This window comes from Haliotis asinina, chromosome 10 (assembly GCF_037392515.1).
Source record: "Haliotis asinina isolate JCU_RB_2024 chromosome 10, JCU_Hal_asi_v2, whole genome shotgun sequence".
NCBI lineage: Eukaryota > Metazoa > Mollusca > Gastropoda > Lepetellida > Haliotidae > Haliotis > Haliotis asinina.
Window position 1 is genome coordinate 297,179 of NC_090289.1, and position 20,026 is coordinate 317,204.

Consider the following 20,026-nt stretch of genomic DNA (forward strand, 5'->3'; position numbering starts at 1 on the left):
TTCTTGTGCTATGTAGACACGTTGACTTTCTGCAGCATGAAGACAAATATGTTTGGTAGGCCTGAGGATGTAGGTGGCGAACTAAAACGTTTAAGATAACAAGACAATATCTTCATGCAAGTTGTGAGTTAAATTAGTAAATTAATCAGTGACGGATATATACAGCAAATCTATGAGCATATTGCAATGTTACTGTGGATAGCTGTTGCCCATATTGGGATATGTACAAATGTACATGTATGTTAGTAGTATAGGGAATAGTGATTCTAAAACACTTTCAAGAAATGCCTCTACAAAGCCTTATTTAGTAAATAAGGCTTTGGTTGGGCCATTAGCTCTTGCTACTATTACCCCTACTACAAAAAAGTTGGCGGTAATTACTGTGCCTTGGTTGGAGGTAACACTGTGCCGTACGGTACGATCAATAATTCTTCTCTTACAAAACCCCTACCCGGCCCACCCCTCAAGTAGTACAAGTTAGGTTCGTCGGCTTTCATATCCACTTTATCTATGTTGTAAGTTTTGACTGACCATATAGGATCGGTGGCTCGCTTACGGCTATCGCCCCTATGTCATGTTTATATCGAGGAAACAGTTTAACGTGAACCGCCTACGATCTCTTTGGTGTTCATAATAAAGGCTTGCTGGGCTTTTTGTATTCCCTGTGCTATGTACTTTTTTTTCTCGTCCTCGCTGATAGCAGACTTACGAGACTTGGATCGAATATCTTGTTTCATTCCGTTATATTTTTTGAGTTCAGAGAGGATTGAACTAAACTCCTCTTCTGAGATCTTACTGTCAGAGAGTGCCGTGGAAATTCGCTCACTCACTGTGTTCAGCTTTGCTTCGGCCAGAACCCTGATCTCGTCGTGTTTCAATGCCTTACGATTAAGTCTGCGTGATACTAACTTAAGCGCCAACCCTACCAACCCTGTCACCCCAGCCGTTATTTCAATACCTAGCACTATAGGTGCAGCCACGATGGTGGTTAACAACCCAACGCCTGCCGCCCCTAGTCCCATGCTGGTTGCCATAAGGGTAGTGTCAGCCCCGTTCACGATATTGAAAGCTCTATTATACTTTTTACATAGAGCTTTCCGCGTGTCACGGTCTTGTTCTAGTTGACGTTTCACATCACATAACTGCCTCAAGCGGAACCCATCTACGGTTTCCAACGTCTTCGCTACTTCCTCTACGACTGGGTACAGACCCATCCTATAATATATATTTTGAAAAATATTTTAATTGGGTTTCAGTTAATAGTCTATCAATGTATTTGAAGCCTATAAGGAATAGATCATAACTAATGCTAAGAGGTGAGAGGTTAATAGACTTTTCTGTTGTAATAAAAACCCCAGGGAGGCTTATTAAACGTTTTATAGAACCCGTGGGGGTATCCCGTTGTATAACAATACGGCAATATTGATCTAAGTGTTCGGTAAACCAGTGTAATACCACCCCGGGTAAAAATTGACGTCCTTTCGAGGAGTTTTCCTGGTCAAAATACGTAAACATGACTTCTATGATGATTGTGTAGGGGGAGAATATCTCAAGCTGCCTTTCGTGTAAATAACTACTGCTAAATGTTAATTTACTTTCTATTCCAGAAATTAATCCAATTTTTCCTTCATAAAAATATACCTTGGCTGTTGCTTCATTCCCCGTAATGAAATCCCCGGGCCAGATACCGTTATTCCTAATCTTAGAGATAAACCTCCACCCCTCTTTTGTTGTGATATAAGGTGAGGCGATTGTTAAGTTGATCAGCCATTTGGGTTCTTTTAAATCTGGTAATGACACCAGTCTGTACACGTTGTCTTTGAAGTGTAGGATGTATAATTCATCTTCCTCACCAGGCTGATCGAATCCCTCCGTATCTCCCAGGTCGTTAAGCGTAGTGTTGGGATGATGACTAGTCATTATTATACTATTATGATATAATTTCCAACTGGTTTTCTGATAATAATTCAGGGGTTAACTTCATACCCATGAAGTGTATGTTGTCAGGCAGGAAGATATTGATTAGTGATATCTTGTTTTCCACGATCACGTTGACCCCCTGCAGACTGGTCTTGGAGTCGACACCCACCCGCACGTAAACGTTGCAAACTTGAAACTGGTGTCGTTTCACCCACCCGAGTTTGATCCCCTTCACGATCTCGACATCATTCACCGATGGTTCCCCTAGGTAGACTTTGATGAACAATGTTGAGTTTGCCGGTAGATCCTCTAGTATCTTGACCACGCCTTCGAATTCAGACACCAACTGCAATTTCACGTTTTGCATGGCCGGTTTACTCGATAGCATGTGGGCTGCTATAGTGTTGACTGGGCTGACGACTATACTACGTCTCTGAGTTGGGACGTAAGCCACGAGCAGGGTTCCATTGTTCACGACTTTGTTTAGGTGGTTGTCTTTGTTATCCGTGAACACGTAAGGGGAGACGAGTTTAATATTGAGAAACCATTTGTTATCGGGTAACAACACCCACTTGTCATCTTCGGTGAAGACGAGCATATATGGTTTGTTTTTGACGACGGTAGTGCTCTCAACATCGTCTAAGTCGAACAGTTTACCACCGAACGATGGGTATATTACCCAATTATTATCACCGGTGTTGACAAGGGTGTACTTAGTGTTGACTATTGCTCTTGTGGTATCTATCATATCACTTAGGGCTCCACCGGAGGGGATTTCAACGCGTTTGTAAATGTTGTTTTTCAGTTGCAAGGCATACGATTTACCATCTACTCCGGGAGCGTCGAAACCGCGCGTGTCTCCGAGGTCGGAGATCCCGATATTGACGCATTTTTTCACTCCGGGCCCTTGTGCGCTGGTCATGTTACGTGAAGCGTTAAGCTGAGGTATCCTATATTTACAGGATTATGATTTATATCTAACACCGATATTGTCAGCTCAGGTATGTTGCCCTGGGTTAATCTCTTATACTGCCGTGGTGAAAACGACTCGGTTCTACCGTCGTTGAATTTCTCAGTTTTCACCGGCACTGCTCTCAGTATAGTGGAAGGGTGACCTCCTTGAATGTTATACGTTGTGCTCACCTGATCGAGATGAATGTACAGCTCTCGGTACGGTACTAGATCGGGTAACTTCGTGCCTGTGACGGTTGTTGTTGGTTTTATCTCGTCAGGAGACATACCGAGTATCCTCGCTAATGGTCGGCCTAGCCTCAATGAGGTTCTTCCGTTGTTGATTAACACCACTGTACCGTTTGAGTCGTTCATCTTGAGTTCTGCTCCCAGGGGTTTGAAGACCTCATCGTTTAGAGAGCACACGCTGTAGTAGCCGTCAGTTATCTGGCTGCGAGTTCCACTGACGAACAGCTTATTGTTGCTGATATTAATGTTAGTCCATTGCGGTAGGTAGGTGATATCGCAGAGTGCGACTTCGAGTTGACCTGACGTGTTATCGATCGCGTGCGTCAGCTGAACGGCCTCACCGCTCGTTATTCCTGGAAGTGTTATGTACATATTACATATATATTTATTTATATAATAGTTTTAAAATGTATTCCCCTGGTGTGTTGTACCCTAAACTGGACGTAGATTTCTCCACCATGAAGATCGTGGTTGCTCCTGGGTTGTATTTCAATGCCAAGTTTATAGATATGCCTGATAAGTATAAGCTTTCGGTGACTAACGTCAAGGCAGTCCACGCTTGGTTCAACAACCCTATGCAGTTCTGGCAGAATCAATTCAACTTTGCCGTGTGGTGCGCTACAACGGGGTGTGGTGTGACATTGACCGACACTCGGCGTGGACCGTTGAGTCAGTCTGTGTTCAAGTTCCACGTGTACTACCAGGTCAGACGTATCCTTAAAGAGATCAGCGCCCCCCTCCCACAGGACAAAGCGTGGGACGCAACAAACAACCCATACGATAGACGGGCCTACGAACGTATTTGCAACGAATTCGAAATAAACCCGAAGACGGATTGGCGTTTGCCGGGGCCGAACCACGGGTTGGGTATTCCTTACAGTGATGGGTTCGCGGCAAAAGCATTTAACCAATATATACTATCACACTTTATGAAACGAAAAATGTTTAGTTCGGATAGTTTTTTCCATATAATACAGGATCTTGTTCATAAACCTGCCAAATATGGGCCACAACCAGTGAAAGATGCCAGTGATGATTTAGTGAGACGAGGTATACTTAAGCAGGGATATGCTTTGTCAAGTAATGAATGGAGGGATGATCGTATGGACTTTAAAGGTGGTGTTGCTTTCAAAATCCAGAAAGTGGAGCAGTCAAACGCAGACGGGTGGAAAATGTTCATGCTGGACACGTCGAAAGGATTCACTCGTGCCGGGGTAGTCAGGTTGAACGACTCGATTCGAACGTACGTGTGGGCGCTGTTGGGTGCGCAGTCGATGACGCGTTCCAACATCATCGGTAATGGAACTGCTTACGACGCTCAGACACAATTCGTTTCCAACGTTGATGATGCTATCAATTCACCAGTTGATCTCCCGCGGGCCATAGAACGATACCAAAACGTGTTAGAATACGCCAGATCGAAAGTCAATTACGTGTTCGGCGTGGGGTTGTACATGGCGCCGAGTGATATGCAACTGAGAGTAAAAAAAGTGGTGGGTTATAACAACGAAATAGTTATAGCCACGGCGGACCAAAAGTTGGGTATCAACCCCGATATTAACACCCCACATATCCCACACACCCAACCACGTGAAAAGGGTATAGTGGCGCCACCCCCGGAGCCTAAAGTTCATGTGTCCCCCACACACCCTCATGTGCATGTGGGGGTACCCCCCTATCAGCAGCATATTGATAATAAAACGGCCCTGGTGGTTGGTGGGATAGCTTTGGGACTTATTTGGTTAAAGATTTCTTAGCCGCTACGTACACCAGACCCGCCACGGCGACGATGGCTGCCCACAGGTTTTGACTGAGCCACATGGCAGTTTTAGACAGAGCGCTCAACAACCACGAGACGATGCTACCCAGGATGCCGGGAAGGGCTTCGGCGGCTTTACCAGCCAGTTTAGCTAGGCCTTCCCCGAGTTTTTTGATCCAGTCTTTAACACCCCCACCGCCACTTGGAGTTCCCCCGCCGCCAGGTGTGGGGGTTCCCCCCGTCAGTGACACCACCAGGGTTGATATAATGAAACCCAATGCAGTCAGAATGCTGGCGATGGTGATCCCTTGCTCCCGGAACAATATCCGAATCCTGTTGGCTAAAGTTGTATCCTCATTCAGTATTCTATCGATTGTTTCCCGAATGCGACTGATCTGGGATCGAAGCTGTTCACGATTCGAGGAAGCGGCTTCCAATCGTGTACGTCTCTCGTCTTCTAAATCACGTAGTCGTTCATTGATACGACGCTTCATATCATCGTTTTCAGTTTCGTTGAGTTTGGTTTTTTCCCTAGTGATGTGCTCGTCGATTTCGTTCAGTTTCCCCATGTTGTTCACGAGTTCTCCACGCACGCGTTTCACGGCTTCGTCTAAGCCGTACAGTTCCCTTACCGGAAAGTCAAACCCTGGTAACGGTTTGTCCCAGTAGGTGCTCAACAGTTTTTCTATGCTGTCCGAGGCTTCTGTAGCACGCTCTGGTGTCATTTCATCTCTAGTGGTGAGGTGGGATCTGGTAGCTTGCAGATCTTCTTTAACGGCCTTAGGTATTGCACCACCGTAATCATTCATGTTTAGATTTTTACGGATAAATTCAACACCATAGCGGCTGGCTAGAGTTGACAAGGCCAGTGGTTTTTTATTGCTCTTGTTAAAGAGGTCAACCCCTGGGTCAGACTTAAGGCGTAGAACACCCTTTGTATCAATAAAAAAATCCTTATGGTATCGACCCTGTGGTTCAACGTAGTTTTTATCTCTTCTTAAACTTTCGAAATAATCATTTACCGTTGTTTCCAAGAGTTCTTGGTTCAATGGTGAACTAGTAAATGAGGTCTCCTGCTCATCATATGCCTGGGCACTAGCGCCCGGCATCTCATCCATAGGTATGTCTTCATCCATTAGTATTAAAAATATATTTCTTTTATATAACAATGTACGGCAGAAAATTAGATCCTTTCAGAAAATTGAGAGAGCCATTAGGTGCCAGAGCCGTGCGCCAGTCGGTGACTATCACCAACAATCCCAGCAAGATAGACCAGAATCAAACTCTGCTGGTTAGATTTCCAAACCTTGGTGAGAATGACCTCATTGTACCAGGCACTGTTCGACTGGCGTTCAATATCACGTTGACCTCCGACAACGACAAACGCGAGCTAGTGCGGAACGTGGGTCGAGCTATCATCAAGAAAACGACCGTCAAGATCAGCGGTAACGAGGTGCTGAGCATCGACGACAGCGACGTGTTTCACTGCTACAAGGATCTCTGGAAAAGCGAGAGAGAACGAGTCAATGATGTGTACCAGGGCATCAGCAAATCAACCCGGGCGCGCATAGGATACGTCTTCACGACAGACCAGCAAGACAAGCTATCGGACGGTGAAAAGGCCATCGCTCTAGCATACGGAAATCGATTCTGCGTGCCGCTCGACTTCGAGTTGCTCACGGGACACGCGCCGTTTTACCAGGCCGCGCTGGGTGATAGGCTCGAATACGAGCTCACGTTTAACGACTATAGCAAAGTAGTGCGTACGCCGAACGGTGATGAGGCTAGTTATGCCATAGACAACATCTCTCTTGAGTTCGACATGGTCACTAGCCCGGAGCTGGCCAGGCAGGTTCGAAACCAGTACTCTGGGAAGATGGCCATCCTGTACGATCGCGTACTGAGGCATAGATCAGTCGTGCGAGATAAGAGCGACACTGTGTGGAATATCAACCTGAACGTGCCGGCGCGATCGATGAAAGGTATCCTGGTCGTCCCCGTGGAGGATTACGAGCCATTCCGGAGGGACAGCGAGAAGTTTTTCAACCCCGAGATTGAAAAGGTGGAAGTGACCATCGAGGGCGTGCCCAACCAGCTGTTCAGTCATGGTATGAGGCCACACCAGCAGTGGGATGAGATAAAAAAGCTACCAGTGGGGGATTACATAACAAAGGACCTGGACCTCGGCTCCGTGCAGATCGGTGAATACCTGACCACCAAGTACGCCCTATGGTTGGACATGCGATCCACGGATGATGATAAACTGCACGGTAGCGGGCGCCGTATAGATAACGGCAGCGAAGGGATAACCATCCAGATTACTAAGAAGGCTCAAACCGCTGGTAAGTTGAAATTATATCTGTACGTAATTATGGACGCGCAACTTAATATAGACAATGGGAGATTCGTGCAAGCCATCTACTAGTGGGGGAGACCCCCACACCCCCCAGGGGTACCCCCCACTACCCACTGACCCACACTGCGCTATCATATGCGGGCAGACTGGCTGTGGGAAGACCGTTTTCGTGTTGGATATGTTGGAGGGTTACTACAAGGATGTGTTCGATAACATCGTTATCATGTGCCCTACTCTGAGCATGAATAAAACGTACGCGCGACCTTGGGTGATGACGGACCCGGACGTACACAAAATCGACCCTGGAACACGCCTGCAGGACTGGTTGAAAGCTCTTCACGAGAAATTTAAAGGGGAACCGACGCTGTTCATATTAGACGACTGCAGCGCTAATCACGAGATAACAAAAAAGAGAGACATGCTATCGTACCTGGCCTTCTCCGGCCGGCATGCAAATCACAGCGTCTGGGTGCTAACGCAGAAGTTCAACTCGGTGTTGAAAGACCTCAGGGAGCAGACGCGATGGGTGGCCTTATTTCACTGCAAGGACAGGGATTCGTTCGAGGAGTGTTTGAGAGAGAACGATGTGATGAGCAAATTAGAACGGGAACGGGTGAAGAAACAGCTCGCTGAAACTAAACACGCTAAGCTCGTGCTCAAGACCGACCAACCAGTAGCATATATAGTATGCTAAAGCTTAGCAAAGCTAAGCTAAAGCTAAGCAAAGCTAAGCAAAGCTATGATATTTGAAGTATTTGTCGTGTGCAACTTAACCTTCATTTCTCTGTGTTTTGCCTGTATCGGGTATTATATAGTTAAAACTAAATCTTACTTGTTATATTATAAGATGGAGTGTGAGGAATTGCTTGAACAGTTGGGGGTCTCCCAAACGCCGCCGGCAGGCCCCACTGATGATAAGCGAGAGAAACTGGTGGCGTTGGCTGTTGGCGGCAAAGCCAAACATTACTTTGGAGACTACACTCCGGATAAAATTCACAAAATGTCAGCCGAAGAAATCGATAAGCTGTACGCTAGATACGAGTCCCGGCTCGGAGCAGAAATGACAAAGACAATAGGATCGGCTATGACCCAGATATACACCGGTATTGTATCACACTTCCTTCCCATTCCACCAGAGCGCCGACTTTACCTGTGGGAGGACCTCGAGAAAGACCCTTTTATCGAACACGCCGTGAGCTCTATCAGCTGCGGGCTGTACCACAAATATGGTATGTTGTTGGCTCCAGTGACGGCGGCGATTATCACAGCAAAACATTGTCAATTTGAGAGAAAGAATAATAATAATAGTATAGATGGATGCTGCACAGGAAACCCCAGTGGAGGAGACCCCAGTGGTGGTACCCCCCACACCCCAAACAGTGAGTTCACAGGAACCAGTGACGGTGGAGACCACTTCAACAGTAACCAGGCAGAAGAATCCTAAGAGAGTAGCTGCCGGTAAAAAACGGTGGTGTAATCAACATAAAGTGACCAACCCAACTCGACTGTTGTTGGCTGTAGGCGTAACTGCTGCCGTGGTTATAACATGGTTATACGTGGGGGTACCCTCCCACAGTGAGCCACCACCCCCCACCCACAACAGTGGGGGTATGGGGGTATCCCCCACCGTCGACCCGCATATCATGTTATAATTTTAATATTTTATATCATATACATAATGTCTGAGGGGAAAATGTTCGTCAACGACGCATACCACGCCACAGTGGTAGCCAGTCTAGCCGTAGGGTACGCTCGGTTGACTAAAATGGTGCTTAAACAACCAACTATCAAGCTAGATTTCAACCTGCAGGATATGGGTATGCTCATAATGAACCTTGGTATGGCGATGGCCACAAAAGACATCCTAGTAAAACAAGGAATAATACCTGATAATATAATGAAATAAATATAGGGATGGCCACGATAGCTATGATGGTCGGTGGGGCGTTAGTGAATGCCCTGGCATTTTCCGGGAGTAATTTCCTCTTCTCGAAACTACGAGATGGGGCTGAAATACAGGAAGAAAGGAAGCGGCACGATCTCGCTACTGAGAAATTACAAAGAGCACAGGCCGAGTACGCTAAAAAACGCCTCCAGAGGATCGACTTTATTAACGAACAACTCCAGCGTGAAAACCATGCCGTTCAAACATTCAACGATGTTGATGAAGCAATGAAAGAATACTATCTAATAACTGGTAAACAATTGGAACCGCTCAATAAACCCACACTCGCTCAGTACTACACACCATCCAAGGGACAAATGAATCGTGAACTGGGCTTCATAGTTTTAGGTATAGCAGCTACTGCGTTGGTTGCGAAGCAATTAAACTAAAATACCTATATAAGTAAACATGAGACCCGCTCCATACCGATGCGAATACATACTTATGGGGAAGACTGAGGCCTGTGGTAGGAAATGCAGGAATCAGGGGTTCTGTTGTTTCCATATGGGAAGTCCTAACTACACGTGTTCTGTGTGTGGTATCGGGGTTAAAGGACACTACTGTCTATGTAAAGCTCACGGAGCAAACGTAGTCAGACATCAACTCATCTACGAGAATAAAAAAGGCTACATAAAAGAACATAGGCGACTGCTCAAGATAGACTCCAGTGCGTGAAAGAGTTACCTCCCCTTACTGTGAACCAATTAGACATTAGTTCTCTTAGGTGTAAACACGATGTCTACTGTAAGCGAGCTCAAGAGGGTCGCAAAACAGAGAGGTGTTATCGGGTATTCTAGAATGCGGAAGTCAGCATTGTTGAGATTACTAGGTTTAGAAGCCCCTCCTACGGTAAAACAATTAAAAGCTCAAGCAAAACAGCTTGGGCACACGGGTTATTCAAACCTGGGGAGAGCCGGGTTAACCGCATTGTTATCACATACCCCCGTAGCACGTCCCACTGTAAAACAACTGAAAGCCGAGGCACACGATTTGGGTTTAGGCGGGTATTCCCGTATGAGAAAACCACAGCTTTTAGAATTATTACGGCAGAATAGAGCTATTGACCTACAGTTCGTGAGCACTGAGCGCGCTGTAGGTAACTATTTGAGAGGTTGGCGCATGCACGTTGATAGAAACATAGACATTACAGATATCAAGCCTCTGATAGCTGATAAGGTCAACCAGGAACTAAATAATCTAGGAAGTATCAAGTTTCAGATCACAGTGAAAATGTCGCTCGATAAGCAGGTTGGGAGTACCACTGAGTATGTTCAGCCTTACTTCCGAGGTCAACAAGAGGTCGTCACACAAGCAGAGACCATTGACGCATCAATCGATAATAGTTTTCAGCAGATACGAGAATACCTAGAACGCTACACACACTTGGGGTCCGGGTGGGCTGTAGATAAAATCGATAACGTCTATCTAGACATAGCTAACTACGTGCCGTTCAGAGGCGGGTCATACCTAGCCTTGCCCCCCTACTATAAGAACAAACAAGCCATAGTAAACGTTAAGAATAGAGGAAACGATTGCCTGAGGTTAGCTATCAGGTCAGCTTTATTTCCAGCTGACACTAATCCGAACAGGGCTTCTAATTATCCACAGGACGATGGGCTCAACTGGGATGGTATAGATGAACCCACCCCCATATCTCAGATCACTAAAGTAGAAAAACAGAATAATCTGGCTATAAATGTCTTTGGGCACGAAGGTAACACAACAATAGTACACAGGGTCAGCCCGGTGAAGGATCGCCAAGTTATCAATATATTCATGATCCAGAAAGGTGACAAGTATCACTACACATGGATAAAACACTTTAGCAGGCTGTTGTGTGACCAATCGGCATACAGAGGGAAAAAACACTTCTGTGAGCGATGCCTACACGGCTTCACACGAGCTGATTTATTAGAATCCCACCGGGAGGATTGCCAAGGTGTGGGGCAGACGGCTATACGAGTCGACATGCCTAAGGAAGGTGACAATATCCTAAAATTCAATAACCACAAGAACCAAATGTCTGTGCCTTATATTATATACGCCGACTTCGAAGCCTTAGTGGTTGGGGAATCCCCCACACCCCCTAGTGGGGGTAGCTTCACCCACAAAACCCAGGAACATAAGGCCTGCGGTTTTGGATACATTGTCGTCCGTTGTGACGGGGAAACTAAAGCTCCGGTAGTGTATAGGGCGCCTGACGCGGCTGAAAGGTTTCTAAAGTGTTTGCAGGAGGAAGAAAAAATTATTAGGAATGCATTGTATAGAATCGCTCCCATGCGTCTGACCCGAGTCGACAGGCTAGCTCACGCTAGTAGCACTAACTGTCACGTGTGCGACTCACCACTTAACGGTGATTCGGTGAGAGATCACTGTCACATAACTGGTAAGTATAGAGGCGCCGCTCACAACGCGTGCAACCTCAAGCTTAAAATCAACCCTAAGACAATAAACATCCCCGTTGTCTTTCACAACTTGAGAGGGTACGACTCACACTTGATCATGCAGGCCATCGCGAAAATCGATGGTAATATAACGTGCATCCCCAACAACATGGAAAGATACATCTCCTTCAGCTTAAACGGACTTAGGTTCATTGACTCGTTTCAGTTCCTCCTGTCGTCACTCGACAGTCTGGTCAAGGCCAACAATACCTTCCCTATCACCGATCGATACACAGACGCCGAGACTAGACCCCTGCTTATGAGGAAGGGTGTGTACCCCTATGAGTACATGGATAGTTGGGCCAAGTTCACCGAGACCAGACTACCCCCTATTGACTGCTTTTATAGCAAGCTGAATGAGGCGTCCGTCTCACGAGATGATTACTCGCACGCGACTAACGTATGGAATAAACTGGGTTGTAAGAACCTGGGTGATTATCACGACCTGTACTTGAGGACAGATGTACTGCTGTTAGCCGACGTGTTTGAGAGGTTCAGGCGGACCTGTTTCAAGCAGTATAAACTCGACCCCGCATGGTATTACACCAGCCCAAGTCTGTCGTGGGACGCCTTGCTTAAAAAGACCGGAGTTAATTTGGAATTGCTCACAGATTACGACATGCACCTATTCATTGAGAAAGGCTTGCGAGGTGGGATTTCCATGGCATCCAAACGATACGCGAAAGCAAATAATCAATACGTGAAAGGTTACGATCCTAACAAACCAACCAATCACATTCTCTACCTCGACGCAAACAACCTGTACGGCTGGGCCATGAGTCAGTATCTACCTACAGGGGGATTCGAATGGGTACCCCACGTTGATGTTATGGGGGTTGCACCAGATTCGAACAAAGGTTATATCCTCGAGGTTGACCTAGAGTATCCCAAGGAATTACACACATCGCACAACAGCTACCCCCTGGCCCCCGAACGTATGAGGGTTAACCCAGACTGGATGTCTGAGTACCAACATAACTTGTCAGGTGGGCGTGTGACAGACGTTGAAAAACCCGTGCCTAACTTAATGAATAAGACCAAGTACATCGTTCACTATCGCAACCTACAGCTGTACCTGTCGTTGGGTATGAGGCTGACCAAAATACACAGGGTGCTCATGTTCGACCAGAGTCCATGGATGGAGCCCTACATCAGAATGAACACAGACCTACGAAAAAAAGCCACCAGTGATTTTGAGAAAAATCTCTACAAGCTCATGAACAACTCGGTGTTTGGTAAGACTATGGAGAACCTGAGGAAACGCGTGACCGTGAAGCTGGTTCGGTCGAGTGAGGAAGACAAGCTCAGGAGATTGATAGCCAGTCCGGCATTCAACCGTAGTAAGATATTCACAGACAACCTGGTTGCCCTACACATGAAGAAAAGCCACATAAAATTTAACCGGCCTGTTTACGTGGGGATGAGCATCCTCGATTTATCCAAACACCTGATGTACGACTTTTACTACAACGAGCTCAAGAAACAGTACGGCGACAGGTGTGAAGTACTGTACACTGACACGGATTCCCTGCTGATGGAGATTCGAACCGAGGACGTGTACGAGGACATGAAAAACCACCTCGATTTATATGACACCAGCGACTACCCTAAGACCCATGCCCTACACAGTACGGTAAATAAAAAGGTCCTAGGTAAAATGAAGGACGAGTGTGCTGGCACGCCCATAGCCGAGTACATAGGTTTGAGACCTAAGATGTACTCCATACTGAAAGCCGACAATAGTGAGATCCGGAAGGCTAAGGGGGTTAAGAAGTATGTGGTGAAACAACACATCAAACACGCCAGATTCAAGGAAGCCCTGTTCAAGACCCGTACCTTTAGACATAAAATGAACACACTTAGAAGTGATGGACATAAGATATACGGACTTACTATAAACAAGACGTCCCTATCGCCTATGGACACGAAACGTTGGATAGCTATTGATGGTATAAACACATACGCGTATGGACATGAAAAAATTTGAGGCTATTTACTACAGCCCGCGTGGGTACTGGAAAGGAGCTAGCGCAGTAGATAAGCTAGCTAAAATAGCGCGAGTACCCCCGGAGGAAGCCAAAGCGTGGCTTGAAAAACAAGCCCTGTGGCAGATCTATTTACCGGCACCACGCTACGTGCCTAGAAGGAGGTTCGGTATTAACATACCTAATAGCATTCACCAGGCAGACCTACTGTTCCTACCCCACGATAAGAGGTACAAGTATGCCTTAACCGTAGTGGACGTAGCCAGTCGTTACAAGGAAGCCGAACCCTTGACCACGAAAGATTCGGCCCAGGTAGCCAGAGGATTCGAACGCATATACAAACGCAGTCCGCTGACGTGGCCAACAGAGCTGCAAGTTGACCCCGGACGGGAGTTCATGGGTGCCGTGTCACAACTGCTAGCCAAACACGATACAAAGGTCAGGCGTGGCACGGCCGGAGCCCATCGCAGCCAAGCCATAGTTGAGAGATTTAATAGGACTTTGGCTGAGCGCTTGTTCGGCTATCAGTATGCTAGGGAGATGACCACCCCTGGAAAACGATCGACTGAATGGGTCACGAGGTTACCCAAGGTGGTGTCGGCAATCAACCATGAAGTCACCCGTCTCACCGGTAAGAAACCGGCAGACGCTATCAAATTAAAATCAATAGTTGCAGAGTCGGCCGCTCCATTGCGTGGGAAGGAGAAACAAATACCAGATAGGGCCTTAGTGAGGTATCTATACCAGCCGGGGGAACACGAGGGCGATAATCGTAAGCGAGCCACCGATCCTATATGGTCAGTCAAAACTTACAACATAGATAAAGTGGATATGAAAGCCGACGAACCTAACTTATACTACTTGAGGGATGGGCCGGGTAGGGGGTTTGTAAGAGAAGAATTATTGATCGTACCGTACGGCACAGTGTTACCTCCTACCAAGGCACAGTAATTACCGCCAACTTTTTTATAGTAGGGGTAATAGTAGCAAGAGCTAATGGCCCAACCAAAGCCTTATTTAGTAAATAAGGCTTTGTAGAGGGGTTTTATGAAAGTGTTTTAGAATCACTATTCCCTATACTACTATGTTTATATACAATCTAGACTACCAGTTGTCTGACTTCCATTTCTGTGTGAGTCACAGTGGACCAAGCATTTTAGGTGGCTGACTTTGTGTGTTGGCGATCAGGTTCCTGACACTGAGGGTGCGGGTTCAAATCACGTATGGGACTTACCAAAAGAAGTACTAGAATTTGTATTTTTCTAAGAAAAAGTAATCCCAAATATGACATATGCAAGGTCATTATATTTGAATAATCACTTTGGTTTTAGCCCCAAATGAAGGTGATAATTACTACAATGTGCACCAGCTTCAGTGTTGTGGTCAAAGGGGAGACAATTTAATATTCTGAAGACATTATTACCTCCCCTTAGTACATTTTCCCTGAGTCCTACCTTTCAGTTGCAGCATTTGCAAGAAATTACTCTTACTCCAGAAAGACTGACTGGCAACATGTCTTTAGCTGATATATATATCACAATAATTCTTTACTGTTTTTTTTATATCTGTTTATATAACTAGTCCGCACAACAACAGTATTCATATACAGTGTGGACTTGAGACCTGAATGTAGCCATTTTAGTTAAATGTTTACTCTGTACACTCCTTCATTATTTTTTTAGGATACCTTATGCCTTGATGTGCCATACATGTCATGAATATCCCAACTTGCAAATTCATAATCATGCAGGGAAACTTCAGTTTTTAGCATAACAAAACAAACAATTTTGGAGATAATGTTTTAATAAAGTGGGTCTTTTTTGCACAATTATGAAAAAGCATTTGAGTATAAATAATAATGGAAGATCAAAATTTGGGCTTTGCTAGCTCCTCCATCTCCTAATTCAGCTTCATTATAGATATTCAGTTTTGTTTTCTACTGTTCTCAAACCCAAACATTATTACATCATCCTTGGTTATCTGTGCCTTCAAACAACTGAGCTGATACTTAACAACTTTAATTTATTCCCCACACATGAAAACCCTACATTAACCAAATTACACTGCATTTGATGTATATTTTATCCACTGCAAGGACTGTTTGAATGTAATGAAAACACAGAAACATTACCTCATGGACAACATCCAGTACGTGTCCAGCAGCCTCAGAGTAGTCCGCCTTGGCAGTCAGAGAATTGCTGGAGCCAGAGGACACCGGAGTTTGGAGTGTGTCCAGGAGAGACTTGCCGTCCCCACACACCTGCATACAAAACAGTACTGACAATTGCTTACAAGTATTGAATTATATTACCAATTGTTTCAAATCACATGACAACACACACACAAAGTAGAGAGTCTGTTACTATGGTTATGTCGGATTCAGTTATTACACTAGATTTTTCTAATAGTTTAGTGAGATGACAAGAGCAAAACTTCATGTTAATTGTAAAATTAGCCTTAGTTAAATCAGGTTATTTATATTCTAACAAAGATATCGGCATGGATAGATACTGACCTCAGCATAGGTCTGTGTGATGGTCTCAATGAGATTCTGGTGTTGTTGTAGGGCCTCCTCCAGGTCCTCGATGTGCGACGGAATCCGCAGGTTCTCACACACATTCTGCCAGCTGGTGACCTGAGCCAGGTACTGCAACAATAACCACACAGCATTGTTAACTCCATCAGACTGGCTAGTTAAATATTTCATGCTTTCCAATGGTTAGAGAAACATTTCACACTTTGTTACTGGCAAAGTGTTACATCCACCCCATATATGAAGAGAGAAGCATTTCCCACTTAGTTACTGGCAAAGTGTTACATACACCCATCCACCCAATTATCACAATCCCAGTGACACCCACCTGCTCTGCCTTCTTGTGGAACATGACAGACATTCGCAGCACAGTGCTTCGGTCATCCAGGGCAGCAGCCAGACTCTTCCACTCTCGCTCCAGTTTCCCTGCCTGCATCCGGATTGTCTTGGAGGCATAGTGGCCAGCATCACACAGTCGCTGGGCCATCCCCAAGATGCGAGTTATATTCACATATACATTCTGAAACAAACACAGCACATACACATAGATTCTGAAACAAACACACACCACACCACACCACACCACACCACACCACACCACACCACACCACACCACACCACACCACACCACACCACACATGGATTCTGAAACAAACACAGCATAAACTCATAGATTCTGAAACGAACACAGCACAAACTCATAGATTCTGAATAAAACACAGCACATACACATAGAATCTGAAACAAATACAGCCTCATCATGGAGATTCTCATAAAATTTAGATTTATTTTGTCATGCTCATAGGTCACATGCAATGTAAAACACAACTTTGCAGATTCTGATGCAGATTCTGATACCTTTCAGTATGCACTTTGAAACAAATCATCAAAATTCAACATACAAAGTTGTTATAAAGAGATGAAAAAAGCCCAGTATATGAGGTTGTGAGTAGTAGTCTAATCTTGCTTGTGTACACTAACAACTAAATAACCTACTCATTGCATAATAAAACAAAAGTCATCAGAAGATGACATATCCACCCTGCCCCAACATATATGAAAGGACAAATCATTTGACAGTTACTTGATGTTTTCTTAGATTATGTTCGAATTGTTTCCATGGAAGTCATGAAAAATATAAATGCCATATATCTGTAAACAGCAAAAGGCACCACTTCAAAATCTGCCTCATGTATCTGCATGAAGAACAAGAGTCATCAGAAGATGACATATCCCCCCAGCCCCCACATATTTGAAAGGACAAATCATCCGACAGTTACTTATTGTGTTTTTAGACCAAGTCAGAATTGTTTCCATGGAATTCATGAAAAATATAAGTGCCATATATCTGTAATCAGAAAATGTCACCATTTCAAGATCTGTCTCGTATATCTGCCAAGATCTTTTGAAAGACATGAAATGGTTTTCGAGTTGTGCTCCGGAAACGAAGTCAATAACGTGTTCATGGAACCGAGAAAATAATAAGTCATAAAAACCTGTAAATAGCAAATGGCACCACTTTGGGGTCTGCCACACATATCTACCAGGTTTTACCAACAGATATTAAGAAGTTTTTTAGTTCTGCTCCGGAAACGGAACACACCTTTCACTTTTGAAAACGTTTCCATGGAAAATGATAAAATAATAAATCACAAAAACCTGTAAATACCAAAAGGCATCACTTTAGTTTCGATTGATATATCTACCAAGTTTTGCACAAAAATATTGAATGGTTTTGGAGTTCTGCTCCTGAAACGAAGCCCATCCCTCCAATTTGAGACTAAGTCCAAAACGTTTCTATAGAAACGCAGAAAATAATAAATCACAAAAAACTGTAAGTACCAAAAGACACCACTTTGGGGTCTGCTCCGGAAACGAAACACACCTCTCACTTTTGAGACTAAGTACGAAATGTTTCCATGGAAACCAAGAAAATAATACATCACAAGATCCTGTACATAGCAAAAGGCACCATTTTAGGTTCTGACTGATATATCTACCAAGTTTTGCAGAAAAATATTGAACGGTTTTTGAGTTCTGCTCCGGAAACAAAACACACCTCTCACTTTTCAAGACTATGTCTGAAACATTTCCATGGAAACCAAGAAAATAATAAATCACAAAAATCTGCACATACCAAAAGGTACCACTATAGGTTCAGATTGATATATCTATCAGGTTTTGCAGAAAAACATTGAACGGTTTCTGAGTTATGCTCCGGAAACAAAATGATTACGGACAGACCGACGGACAGACAGACGAGGCGTCGACTATATCCCCTGCATTACATGCCGGGGGGATAAAAATAATAGAGGAGTGCCTGTACTGGCTTCCACAGAAACAAGAATGTCAGATGAATGAATCTGTACACCATGCTTACCACAGCACTAGTAGCAAATTGACTATGTTCAGATTCCAGTTCAACAGCAAACTGGTGAGACGTCCCTATTTCTGTGTAGTTGACTAGAAACAGATCTCGGTTGTGACTTATCCAGTCAAACATCTGTAAAAACAAACAGATGATAATGAATACTTTGTATGTTGAGACATATACTGGAAATTTAGAAAAAAGGAAATGCTGTTCCTAAAATACCCTTCTCTGCCATAACATTTTACATCATAATAATTCAGAGCTCATTTTCCTAACTGAGGCATTACTTTGCCCATCTCAATATTGATTTTCCCACCCTCCACTACTCTCTTCCCTTATCCTGATTTTCACATTCATTACTGCAGAATACCACAGAAAACTAGTGTACTTCTGACCCCAATACTCACTTTCTCCACATCCTCCTCAAAGATGCGGAGCTGCAGGCACTGCTCCAGTCTCATCTTCTTCACGGTCCAAAGCTGGTTGAGATGCTGCTTGGTGGAGTGGAGGTTGTCCAGAAGCTGGGAGATCTGTGGCACAGCACTCTGGAAGTCTGCGTTGCCTGACACTACAAACCGACGACCAGTACCTGCATTACACATCGACTAACTTCAGTGTCTCACAGGATCCACTTCAGTTTATGATGGCTGATGAAATATTTTTCTAATAAGATTCTCCCAAACCCAGAGTTACACAAAAACTTGGAAAACAATATTCAGCCAAGAAGTAGCTTGTCTACAGACACTGTCACAGAGACAGTTGCAATAGTCACCTGACTGGCTCTCCTCATCTCCTGTGATCTTACGTAGGATGTGGTGGCCCTCAGCAGCCAAGTTCTCCACAGGTGCCAGTGTCACCCGCTTCTTCAAGTGATTGTGTTCCTCCAGCAGCTGCTGAGACCCATTCAGGTCATCTGGCAGTTCAGGGTTAGTCAGGATCTCACCAAGCTCGTCCAACTTGTCCAGCAAGTCCAGAGCCTTCCAGATGAACTCTTCCAGCATCTGATGACAGAAGTATTGTTGCTTAATGCTTTAGAATGCTGACAATCGGAACTTCTGTTTGACAACATTTTGTCAGTTAATGCGTGTATCTACAGCCCTCACAGCACCTACTCGATTGCTTATTATATAAAATGGGAGAGGGTCCTACCAGTCGTAACTGAATCCACTGTTCATGGTCATAATCCAAAGATCCTTCAAACTCTCGGGTGAGTTGAGTCTGATCAATCACCTTCTGAAGACTGTCAAGTGATATCATGTTGGTCTGAAACACAAGATGGCATTACACTTAACATTTGCAAACTGTCAATATCTTCTCTTGATTATATCTGACGACCATTAACTTTTGAAAGTAGCCTTAGCGTGTGCTATAATTGACTTCCGTGTCCAGTGTGAAAGGGAAACCCATGGCTAACATGTGTTGTAAGTTAACATGTTTGTGATAGTGAAATGAGGTATTGAGTCATCTCCTCTGTCTGACTGCAGCTGCAACATAAAGACTGGAACCAAGGAAA

The 20,026-nt window shown here is 44.7% G+C and overlaps 1 protein-coding gene across 3 annotated transcripts in view; it reads right to left on the reverse strand.

Annotated features, from left to right (window-relative positions):
- The window catches only part of LOC137298545 (kalirin-like), a 282,884-nt gene that overhangs the window by 221,476 nt on the left and 41,382 nt on the right, over positions 1 to 20,026 (reverse strand). For 2 of the 3 annotated variants that reach the window (XM_067830846.1, XM_067830845.1), the window contains exons 6-12: positions 19,663 to 19,776; positions 19,286 to 19,514; positions 18,921 to 19,102; positions 18,523 to 18,645; positions 16,471 to 16,662; positions 16,125 to 16,256; positions 15,741 to 15,869 (exon numbers count right to left, since the gene is read on the reverse strand). In XM_067830846.1, the coding sequence (XP_067686947.1) occupies positions 15,741 to 15,869; positions 16,125 to 16,256; positions 16,471 to 16,662; positions 18,523 to 18,645; positions 18,921 to 19,102; positions 19,286 to 19,514; positions 19,663 to 19,776 (1,101 nt within the window). The remainder of the gene's footprint in view (positions 1 to 15,740; positions 15,870 to 16,124; positions 16,257 to 16,470; positions 16,663 to 18,522; positions 18,646 to 18,920; positions 19,103 to 19,285; positions 19,515 to 19,662; positions 19,777 to 20,026) is intronic. The other variant, XM_067830847.1, reaches the window with a different exon arrangement.